At 33.0% G+C, this 12501-nt stretch overlaps 2 protein-coding genes across 4 annotated transcripts in view; one reads left to right on the top strand and one right to left on the bottom strand.

The window, feature by feature from the left end:
* The window catches only part of LOC143062946 (alkylglycerol monooxygenase-like), a 38839-nt gene extending 30651 nt beyond the window's left edge, over nucleotides 1-8188 (bottom strand). Inside the window, exon 1 of one of the 2 annotated variants that reach the window (XM_076234803.1) lies at nucleotides 7879-8188. In XM_076234803.1, coding sequence (XP_076090918.1) covers nucleotides 7879-7938 — 60 coding nt within the window. In that variant the 5' untranslated portion in view covers nucleotides 7939-8188. The remainder of the gene's footprint in view (nucleotides 1-7878) is intronic. The other variant, XM_076234802.1, reaches the window with a different exon arrangement.
* Nucleotides 2231-12501, top strand: part of LOC143062945 (methionine--tRNA ligase, cytoplasmic-like) — a 120648-nt gene continuing 110377 nt past the window's right edge. The window contains exons 1-2 of one of the 2 annotated variants that reach the window (XM_076234801.1): nucleotides 2231-2416; nucleotides 11898-11988. In XM_076234801.1, the coding sequence (XP_076090916.1) occupies nucleotides 2308-2416; nucleotides 11898-11988 (200 nt within the window). In that variant the 5' untranslated portion in view covers nucleotides 2231-2307. The remainder of the gene's footprint in view (nucleotides 2417-11897; nucleotides 11989-12501) is intronic. The other variant, XM_076234800.1, reaches the window with a different exon arrangement.

Below are 12501 nucleotides of genomic sequence, written 5' to 3' on the forward strand. Positions count from 1 at the left end.
TAATGTAAATGTGTTTGTGCGAATAAAATATTGTCTATTGTCTATTGTCTATGTTTTAGTTTATATTGTTATATATTCATAACTGAGAATACAATTAAACTATAACCACAAAAACAGTTGTTTCAGTTATGTTTTCTTTGTTCATTTATAGTTACAGAATTATTTTTTTCCTTTTGTGCCAAACAAAAATAAATATGTGGTTTCAGTTACCCAATAATAAGTCAAATGAATGAATGGTTCATTATACCTATAGTGCAACCTTATATACACAAAATTAACTATTTTTTATATTATATTAAGTAAAGGTAAAGTAGCAAAAGTAGCAAAAAAAATAAATCAATTTAAAAACTTTTTTTTATCATGTTTATGAAATTCATTGTTTCATGGCACTCAATGAATTAGTCCCAGTAGTTTCTTATCTTTCCATTAAAATGATATGTATTTTTAACAAAGTTATCTAACAAATAGTCTGTTAATGCGTAGTTTTCTCTCTTGGTATATTTATTTCTGTCTACTGTCCATCTGTTGTCATAATCGTGAAAATGCGGATTTTTGTCATATCTCGTCCGGTTCCTATCCGTAGTTTACACAAAAATGTGCAATGGCGGCCGTAGAAAAATTTACGAAAATGAGTCCGAGAATAAACATTGTTTGACAAGAGATTGTGAATGAATAAGACGCTTTTAATACATTAAATGGATTAAACATAAACTTAAGCCAATTATGATAACTTTTTAAAGAAGTATTAAACTTATTTTAGCTGTAAACCAAAATTCTCGCTCTCGTATTACCGGAAGAGAAAGAAAGTAATTTTTGGAGAGTTGCACAAATAAACGATCTTTTTAAAAAACAATAATAATCGTTTCATGCTTTGAAATTTCTTAATACAAAACGTAGATTTCGAATTGTTTTGTGATTGCATTTTTCCATGTCGAAATGGGTGATTGCAGACACGTGGTATTAGTCATGTCACAAGTGTCAGCTTTGGATATTCGCATCCAAACAGTTATCACCTTGAGGGCAATTAACACCATGCTATTTAATCTCTTAATTGCCTATAGTGTCCGACTTAAAGGGATTACAATTAAAGGTGATATAATTTTTATGATCATAATCGATAATAGATGAAAGTTCGAAATTGAGGACAGGTAAAATAGCATCTTCAAAATAATTATAGCGTCGCGGGAATAATTATAGCGTCGCGGGAATTATTATAGCATCACGGTGAAAAAATATAGCGTCGCGGTACCGCGACGCTAAAACGGCCTGGGGAGAACACTGGACGTCATATGTATACTCTGGATGTCAAACATGAATACTAAATGAAATTTTACTTTTCTTATGCTTCAGAATGGTTTCAATATAGACAAAAAGAAGATTTTGAAAATTATCCTTACAAACTAATTGCATTAGAATTGTTTTTTATAGAAGTTGTTCATAATTGTTTCTCAATTCTCATTTTTTAAATAGATTTGAATGGTTTTTACACTAGTCATTTTTGGGCCCTTTACAGCTTGCTGTTCAGTGTGGGGCTAGGCTCTGTGTTGAAGGCCGTACTTTAACCCATAATGGTTTACTTTTACAAATTGAAACTCGAATGGAGAGTTGTCTCATACCACATCTTCTTATATATCTATTTATATTAAAACTATAAGTTTGTAATACTTTGTCAATGCCCTGTCAGAGTTGACTTAATGATACTTATAATCTAATTGGCATAAGTATCACAAGCATGTTTGCATACTGAAAAACCTCAGACTATTGTCATGTCTGTTTTACGATTAAATTGACTGTTAGTGTTCATAGGCGTATCCAGGGGGTGGGAAGGGGGTAGGGCTGAGCCTCCCTTTTGTGGGAAAATTTTGTTGATTATATAGGGAATCATTGAAGCATGACTGATGCGGCCCCCCTTAGGAGAAGTTCTGATGTTACTACTGTCACTGTTAGTCTTTCAAACTCCTGTGATTTAATGTTAATTATGTAATTAATACAATAAAAATATAGTCTGATAAGTCTCTTTAAACAGGTACTGTAAGAAAACCTTGCCTCATCCACATATTTTGGAACCTCCTCAAGTTTCTCGAATGATGTTTCATTTGGAGAAACAAAATAAAACAGTCTTCTTAGGGGTTCAGCAGGAAACTTTGTCATTGTTTATGTTTTCAACTTGTGACAGGTGACCGACTTTCAGTATTCGGAACTGAAACCCGTTCGTTTTTATTTTTTATACACAAACACGTGTATTTCCGGTTCTATGACTGATGAAATTTCTTATTTTTTTATCTCGAATTATCTCCTTATTTTTGAATGAAAATGAAGCTATATACGGAAAAGGGTAATCTGAATACCCTGAAGCTTCTAGCCGCAGCAGAAGAAAGTGGAATCAAGCTGGAAGTTGTCGAGAAAAAGCATGGAGGTATGTTCATACTGACATAATTTATCATATGGCCCTAGTTTCTTCAAGCTCGACCCAAATTATATCAACTAGCCCTAATTATGAAAGGCGTCTGATCCCTGTGAATAAAGACCTGCAAACAAGACCCGGCTGCCTTCCAATAAAACTGGCATAATGTAATTTTTATGTTACTATTTTTACAATCCTCAATAAAAATAGTATTCATCGCAACACTAACATGACTAAACTAGCCCTAGTCCAAAAAATTATGTCGGGGGAACTGCTAATAATAAATTATGTTTTTTTTCTTTGATATGGCAGGAAGGCGTCACAGAAAAAAATTTAAACAGCCTTACGCATGTTACAAGACTTCATAAATATGTCACTTCGGAATCATGTCTTTCATCATGTTTGCTGCAAAAGATGAGGGGGGATAGGACCTTTATCAGGACTCCGGGATCAGGTGTTTTTTTAAGCTCAGGATTTCGGGATCCGGGAATTCTTTTTTCGAATTTCGGGATGTCAGGATTTAAATTTATTTAAATTTGGGACCTCAGGATTTCGTGTTTTAACCCCGGGATTTCGGGATCAGGACCCCTCCTACCCCTCTCCATGCCCTCAAAGATCATCAATTTCTCATGCCTTTATGACGTCATTTACCAGATAGCAGACTATGCGAAATACGTCGGACCGTCGGACAAATCCGGTGAATAATGGATCGGTCTGGTAAAATTTTGTTGAATTCCGGTCCGAATGTCCGGTGTTTTTTTTTATGGAACATTCTAGCAAAATTGCCAAACGATCTCAAATTCATTTTCATCTTTATTATTCACCACAGCGATGTTTGTTTTGTTCAACCGCTAGCTTTATGCCGAACATCGACAACCAGTAATGTGTAAATCCGGGTAAAAACATATCTGACTGTCAAAAACAACAATGGATGCCATCATTGGCACAACCGGAAATGTAAATAAAACCGGATCAGATTCTGGGAATGGATAAGGATAATTCCGGGTTTGCCGATTTAAATACAATAAATGAATAAAAATCCAAGCAGATCACAAAATTTAGCTATGAAATATAACCACAAGAATTGAAAACCAAAAGATATATGAATAAGAAAGAAGAAACAGGAAATAATATTTTATACAGAAACTCTAAATTATGTTTAGTTCACAAACATTGTCAAAATCCAATAAAATGGGACATTACTCTTCACTGAAATGCATTCAAGCAATTGTGCACAACTTTCATAACAATATCCCCTCTTGTTACATCATTTTGTTTTAATTTTTGCATTTCGGGGAGGAGTAGGGCACAACAAAGTCATACATATGTTTGTTGTTTTTTGTCGGATAATATACAATTAGATGTAAAAAAAAATTGGTCTGGTAAAATTTCATTCGGTCTGGTAAAGCTAGGATGCTTACCAGACCGAATGTCCTGTAAAAATAAAATTCATTCGCATAGTCTGAGATAGATGGCGCACCTGTATCCCTGCTCTTTTAAAAGTTTCCAGCACTCTCATAATCATCATTCTGTAGGATAAAATTGAGAATGGAAATGGGGAATGTGTCAAAGAGACAACAACCTGACCATATAACAGACAACAGCAGAAAGTCTCCAATAGGTCTTCAATGCAGCAAGAAATTCCCACACCCGGAGGCGTCCTTCAGCTGGCCCCTAAATACACATATATATACTAGTTCAGTGATAATGAACGCCATACTAAACTCCAATTTATTCACAAAATAATAAAAGACTAACAAAGGCGAGCAGCTTCTGACTTGGGACAGGCGCAAAAATGCGGCGGGTTAAACATGTTTATGAGATCTCAAACCTCCCCCTAATGGCCCTACACCTCTAGCCAATGTAGAAAAGTAAACGCATAACAATACGCACATTAAAATTCATTCTAAGAAAAGTCTGAGTCTGTTGTCAGAAGATGTAACAAAAGAAACTAAACAAAATGACAATAATACATAAATAACAACAGACTACTAGCAGTTAACTGACATGCCAGCTCCAGACTTCAATTGCACTGATTGAAAGATTATGTCTTCATCATATGAATATCAGACACAATCCCTCCCGTTAGGGGTTTAGTATCATATACCATCATAACATATATGAGAAGAACACAACCTGTGTCATGCCAACAACTGGTTTCTAAATAAATGTGTTTAGTTCTGATGCAAGTAAATCTTATATAAGTGAATCAATATTAAAGTCAAAATATGCAATCTTTAATGACCTGACAACAGTATTGTAACTATATACCTTCTTAATAAGTCTATTTAAAGGTTTTGTTAGCTTCTGAGGTGAATACTAACATTTTTGTGATTTTTAAAGAATACATTTTTGTAATTACCATAAAAGATTGGATGTGAAATACCTGAACGAATAAGAAGTCTGCATGTAGAGTTATATTTACGAATGATGTCCATGTACCGATGAAAAAATTTGTGATATCGAAAACCCTGGTGTAATAATTTTTCAGTGATATATAAATTTCTCTTGTTAAAATCTAAAACGTTGTTACATACACGAGCTAATCGTACAAGTTGGGATATGTAAACACGGTAAGATGGTGAAAAGAGAACGTCACCATCGACAGACATCTAAAAATGGATAATTTATGATAGGAAATGAAAAATCATCTCTTTTAGGCCACCCTTAAAAAATTGTTTGTTTGGCATTGCCGACCCACACTATCAGCAGGTGGGTAGGTAGGTAGGGATTTTTTTTTTTTTTTTTTTACATTTAAAAGCTTTATACATGTAAATCATGAAGTCTCTAGACTAATGTTGTCTAAAGCATTGCAGCATTGTTGTTTGTACATGCTGGTGGATTCTTTGAAAGGGGTCAACCGTCAATGTCACGTACGTACATTCTATATCATATGGATAATTTCATGCAAGAAATTAAAGTCAGTTTTATTGGCAGAGTAAATCAAAGTACCCAGAAAAAAACACAGAACTGAGGCAGGAAACTGACAAATTAACCATATAAGATGTATGACATGAAAATTGAACGTTTATTGTGGGACTGCCCATTGAACAGAGGCCTGATGTCACATCTTGAAGTTGTGGTCACAGTTTGGTAAAATTACCACAAGTTAAATGGCTCAACCACTACGGCTCCTTGTACAAATGGACAAAGATTTAAAACTTTGGTTTTATAAACATCACTTTCTACACCATATGGGTAATTTCATGGCAGTCAGTTTTAGTGGCGTACTAAACCGTAGTACTTGAAGGAAAACTCCAACCTGCGGTAGGAAACTGACTAACCTTACCACATATGACATGAAAATCAAACCTTAATTTTGCAACTGCCCAACTAGGCCTCAAACCAATACCTAGAGGCTAGTAATCATACATGTAAGGTGTGACAAACTACCATACAAACACGCCTACTGCCCCTGATAAGTTTTGAGGATAAAGGATCTGTACCAAATTAGGATAGCAAAATATTAAAAATATTTTGCTATCCTAATAGACACAAATAGACATGGTGTTTATACTAATATACTTAAGTGCAAGGTTTATCAGGGCTAGGTTTAAAACCGTTATGATAAATTCAAAATGGAAATATGCAGCAGGACAGACAATTTTTGCAGATAAATAAATTATGGGTTGTAATGCTTGTTTGATTAACAGAAATCTGGACATGCATTACATGAATACAGAATTAATGAGCCCTTAGAATTGTGGCAAAGGAGGGGACTTTATTCATCACTAGTACACAAGATACGTTTATAAATATGTTTCTGTCAGTATCTTTTATGTTTTAAGAATTTTTTATGTTTATTCATGTTAAGAAGAAAAGGGGGGAAGTACTTCAATTGACACAAGATGCTAGTCTTTAAAATATGTATGTTTTGTACCAGGCTAGCATCTACTGGTACAAAACTACTATAACCTGTAAATCTGGAACCATTTTGGTCTTTAAGATTTGGTGATTACAGCCATAATTATCTTGAATGCATCATTGTGGTTCTGACTATAGTAGATACATTGTTCTCTGGTTCAAGGGAAAATTTGTCAATGATAAATTTCAAATATTTAATAAGTTCAACAAATGTAAGAGCCAAGCATATTCAACAAATTTAAGAGCCACGCATATTTGTTCTGTGATGTCCCGGTGAAAAACTTCTATCTCATGAAGTCGAGCAGACATCATCTGTTTCTGCTTTACAAAAGATAAAATTTGAGTCCTCTAATACAAGGTGTCTCGGAACGTTTCTTTCAAAGAATAGCTGAAAATTTGATTTTTGATTAACTCCATCTCCCTTAACCAATGCATTGCAGCATAGGGACATGCTTTCCCCTGTCGGCCTCTTTGACATTACTTTTGGCAGACTTTTTCTATTCCATGTCATTTAAATGTTTGCTCCCAATACAGTGTAAGGCAAGCGCTTTAAAGATCGTGATTTGAAATAAGTAAAGCCAGGAACAAACTCGGCGGATACGATCAAATTCCGGCACAATTTCGATTTTTTTTAAATAAAAAAAAAAAAATTTCTGAAACGCAAATAAAATTATTTGGGCGGCAAGTTTTTCAGTGGGTCGGACGGCAATGCCAAACAAATGAAATTTTATTTTAGGCCTTATTATAAATTTTAGTATTAAGCTTCCTGTTAATGATATAGATATCAAGATCGAGGAAAGGGCAGTGGTCATTGTTAGTATTAGCTTCATTTAAAGCAAGTTCAACAGGATAAATTTCTTTAGTTTACATACTGAAGTCGTCATTATTGAGAGCCAATATATCATCCAAATATCTAAAAGTATTATTAAAATTTTGTATCAGTTGTTGTTTCGATGGGTCTTTGCTGATTTTTGTCATAAATTGTAACTCATAGCAATACAAAAACAGGTCTGCAATAAGTGGTGTACAGTTAGTCCCCATTGGAATTCGATAACTTGATGATATACGGATAGTATAGAAATAGTTTATGTTCCTTAACTACATTATCTTGATTCCCGTATTACTATGGGAAGGTGACCATCTTATTAGATTTTAATTTCCCAAATATTTTGTACAGCATAAAATCAAATGTTGTCACCCGTTTGCTCAACATGTGTTGGAAAAAACAATGCAGACATTTTTGTCACATGGTGATGAAAGTCACATGACAAATTTGTCTTAAAACGATATCCTGGAACTGGGCCTATTAATTTGATTTAACTACCCCAACAGACAAAAAATAGTTCAAAGCTGAATCTAACGTACATTTTGTAGTCATAGGAACTCTCCATGTACATATATCTCTTTTGGGATTCTGTAAGTCAGTGGCGTGAAAATCAAAATATGCAACTCGATTTCAAATAAAGATTACATTACTTTACTTTTTATATAGATTGTAAGACAATGCATGAATTTTTGTTTTAAATTTGATATAAGTTTTACATTCTTCTCTATATTTGCTATTATGTAAGACACAAAGTTTTAATAGAGAATATTTAAACTATCAATACCTTGTAATTGGAAATGAAGTTTGTTTTTACATTGTTGAACTTAAAAAAAAGCATTCCCATCCAAGATACAACCAATAATGGTCTACTCTTTGTTTTGTCATTTCTCTGACAATCTCAGCAACATGTTCATGTACAGACACAGGTACAATTATTGTAATGCAATCAAGTTGGGATACATAAATGTATGTAAACACTGCAAGATGGTGCCAAAGGAACATCTTCATCTGAAAAAGGAAAGTTAACTATACGGAAAGAAAAATCATCCCTTTTGTGGTAATCAATTTTGTAGAGTTCCTGCTTTCTTGTGTAAAACTGACATCTAGGAATGTATTTATTCCTGTTTATTTGTTTAACATATTGAAAGTAAGTTCTTTTGGGTAAATATTGGCAGCATATTTGAGAATTTTTGGTAACTGTTGTTGAATTTATCAATTAATTGGAATTACAAATGTAAGATGGGTCTTTAATGAGTTTGACCATAAACTGTGTTTCAATATATAACAGTCAAGAAACAAGTCTGCTATTAAAAGGGATTGAATGGGAGCAATAAATCCCACAGGAATATCTAAATCTTTGCTATATATAATTTCTTTATATCTATTTATATGGTTTCTGTAAGCAAATGAAAACATTAACCAAAGTCATCTTTCATGGACAATAACTCCTATAGGTTGCACTTTGTAAATACAGCTGTTTCTCAAACCACGCCTTTTTTGGGGAGATTTAGAATATTCATAGAAAATTAATTTTGTTTACATACTGGTTCCCAAATATGCTCTCTGTGTTCCATCTCATAGAGACATAACTTGGGAATGTTACCAGTAAATAAACATGTGCATATTGTTTACATTGAAATCTGTGGTAAACCTTCATTTAGGTGGGGGTAGTTAAGAAAATTAGTGTCAGTACTAGTCTAAACTCTAAACAGTTCAGGGCATATAAATGTTGAAAATATGCCGCACAGCCCTATATTTTGACCTTTGAAAAAAATTGTAGTGCATATGAACTTTCAATTCTAGGATAAGATTTTTTTCAAAACTTCATAGTAAAAGTGGTACAGTTTTAGCCGTAATAGGAGTTCCTATGGGAAATTGCATTGTCAATATTTACAGAAATGCAACCTTTAAGTACTTACTTATTTGCACAGCGATTCCTTTGTTGCTGTTTCCGTTACTTAAATCTTTTTATAGGATATGGTTGTTGGCCCTATGCCAAACCCCCTGCTTGGAGGACAGGGATTTTTTGTCGAGGTTTCCTTCCTTTAGATAAGTTGCTGACCAAGGCTGACAAACCATTATCTGCCCCTTTTTATTTTGGAGTTTCTTTCTCCTAGATCAATTACCTTCCTGGGTTAATGATCTTCATCTAACAGGCTATTTACCCATAGTTGGGGCAAGGTTAATGAGAGTAAGGGCGTGTCCACACGCCGGTGGGCCTACACTCTGCATCTTTAGGGCCCTTGCTGCTCCAAGAACCTCTACAGTAAAGCCTGAGATATTAGACCTCAGTTACCATGTGCTGTCGCGGGGAGGCACTGTAGAAGTCTTGACAGTGTAGAGGCTATGTACTGGCAGGAGAGGCTTACTCACTCGGCTCTCTCTTCGCTCACATATGTAAGCTAGCCAGTGGCAGCTGCTTTTTATAAAAAAACAACCACACTAGACACATACTACTGCCATGTGGAACAACCACCAGAACCTTTAAGTGGTCAATTGACAATTTTGGCAAAGTTGACTTCTTTATAGACCTTATTTTGCTGAACTCTTCTACTGCATACATTTTCATTTTTTGATTTTCTCTCTACTATAGTTTCTACAAAGAATGCAAAAACTCTGCAAAATTTTTTTCTCAATAGTTAAATTTCATCATTTAAAGCCTTTAAGTTTAACATGTCTATGGGTCATTTAGGGTCATTTGAGGATTTCTTGCAAGTTGACCTATCAATAGATATTGCATTGGTTATTTTAATAACTTAAATTTCTCTGTCTGTAATTATAGTTTTCAATATAATAATTAAAACTGGAAATATTATTATTTTTTTCTAATAGACCATGTAGACATTTCAGAAACAACTCTGAAAAAGATGGTAATTTTTTTTCTGAAATTCTCTAGGAAATTGACCTTGACCTGGTTTGTATTAATACTTTTATCAAAGTTGGTGTTACTGTTTTAGTTTTTGAGATATAAGCCATAAACTGTCTAACTATATATAAGTCTTAAAAGTAAACTTTGGTAAAATAGGGACAGGATTTCAAAGAGTTTTTTTTTAAGTTAACATATATCTTTTGCCTATTTATGTTAAATAGTTAATGGAAAAGATTTCAATTTTGTAATACATTTTTAAGTCAAATTAAGAGATAATTATTTTTTTACATGTAGAACTTGTGTAACATACTATTTATAACTGACTTTATAAGTCATGTATTTTATACTTGTTCATAGTTGTATGTATGTCACTAAAGTGTCTATTTCATGTTAAACTTGTAAAAAAAATCTTTTATGTCTATTACAGTTTCATATCTACCTAAATTCATTTTAACACATCGATGATGAAATAACAATCCTGTCATGCTCTTCATGTAAATTCGTTACTAACAATTTTGTTAGGTGTTTTAGATTGATGTACATGTACTTTACTACGCAATGATCAGTTTTTAAAATTTGTTAAGGAAACCTGTCCTGGTAAGTGAAATTTAATTGACAGCACAATTTAAACTTCATTATGCAGTTTTTTTCTATAAAATAAATTATTAGTAAAATTATATGTACGGACACATTACTGAACAGTAGATCTATTTTTTGTTCGTGGATTGTATAATAATATTAAATATTTGATTGTGGTTTAGCAAATGTTTGTATAAAGGCTTAAGAAAATTATTTTTTCTTGATACATTTAAATGTTGATTCCCCTATACCCAAAAAATCAATGAAAATTGGTTCCCCACGAATAAAAATGAATCCAGGGAACATGTCAAGTTAAAGATAAGGTTATTAGGTATACGAAGAATATTGCAGACTGTACTTTCTAACAGTTTTCTATGTAGTCAATCATTTCTTCATTTGGGAAAGAACACAAAATTGTTCTGTATCTAATAATGTGTGTTAAGTTGTAGAACATGATATCATTTCAGATTGAAAAAGATAGAATTTTTGATATTCAGCGTTTCTGATTTTGATTTGTATTATTTGATGGAAAGCTTTTCTTAATAATTTCATTTAGAACAATGATTGCAAATGATAGAGTTGTGGCCCTTAGACATGGTAAATTCTTTAAAAAATATTTGTTTTTCTGCATTTTTAACTAATGCAGTTTTTTGGGGAAGTTGTGTCAAGGTAACTTTCATTTCATTCCGTTTTCCTCACGTTTGTGGGTAAAGTGTGAATCAATTAATTATATAATCAGTATAAAAAAGATGTGGTATAATTGCCAATGAGACAACTGTCCACAAGAGACCAAAATGATACAGACATTAACAACTATAGGTCACCGTACGGCCATCAACAATGAGCAAAGCCCATACCGCAGAGTCAGCTATAAAACGGCCTTATTTAAATGAAAAAATGAATGAAAAACAAATATGCAACACATAAACAAACGACAACCACTGAATTACAGGCTCCTGACTTGGGACAGGCACATACCTAATTAATATAGTCATACACAAGAAGTTACAGACTTTGTTTAGAAATTGGTAACTTTGAACATTCAGTAGATCTCCATCACAATAGAATGTTTATTTCAAAAATGTGCAATCCCCCCAAAAATGCCTAAAGTCTATTATGTAACAAATAGTGTATATGTATTGCATTTGCTTGATTAAATTATAATGCATTTTGTGTTTATTTGTGAAATTTTTCTCAATCCATGGAAGTTGGCACACAAGAAAATAATTGATCCACATATGGATGTTGGCACACAAGAAAATAATTGATCCACATATTGATGTTCTATATATTCTACTTCATAAAAGTAATAATAATGACATTATTACTTACTGATATTGAACTTTTTTCTTCAGAAAAAGTGATTCCTTACCTGACTGCCAATGTGTTACCAGTGTTAGAAGTGTACCCTGGAAAGTTCTTGTTTTCTCCAAATTCTGCAACAAGGTTTGTCACTGATTAGTTTAATATGTAAATGTAATGCATTGAAATCAAAAGTACAATGTTAGATAAAAATAAGGAGATATGTTTTGATTGCCAATGAGACAACTATCAACCAAAGTTCAAATGAAGTGGATGTAAGCAATTATAGACAACTGTTAGGCCTTCAACAATGATAAAAAAACATACAAATGTACCATATTGTCCTCATGTGATACATATACTTTATCTAGTGTTTCCTGTACATTGTACAGGCATTTTGGATTCTGTTTGGGTTATTTGGATATCAGTCATGTCAAACTTCAATTGTAATTTTATAAAACGGGCAAACTAAATTCTGAAAGAATAAAATGATAAAAATAATATTTTTATACTATAGTATTCACTTGTAATATCTTGTGGAAAGCATTTACAGTAATGGCTGAAAGTATTGAAACTTACGTTTGCAACTAAGACACAAGCATATGTATGTACAGGTATCTGACAATTTGTCTTTTTTCCCCAAAGGTCATTTCTGTT

The sequence above is a fragment of the Mytilus galloprovincialis genome, chromosome 2 (genome assembly GCF_965363235.1).
Source record: "Mytilus galloprovincialis chromosome 2, xbMytGall1.hap1.1, whole genome shotgun sequence".
Taxonomy (NCBI): Eukaryota; Metazoa; Mollusca; class Bivalvia; order Mytilida; family Mytilidae; genus Mytilus; species Mytilus galloprovincialis.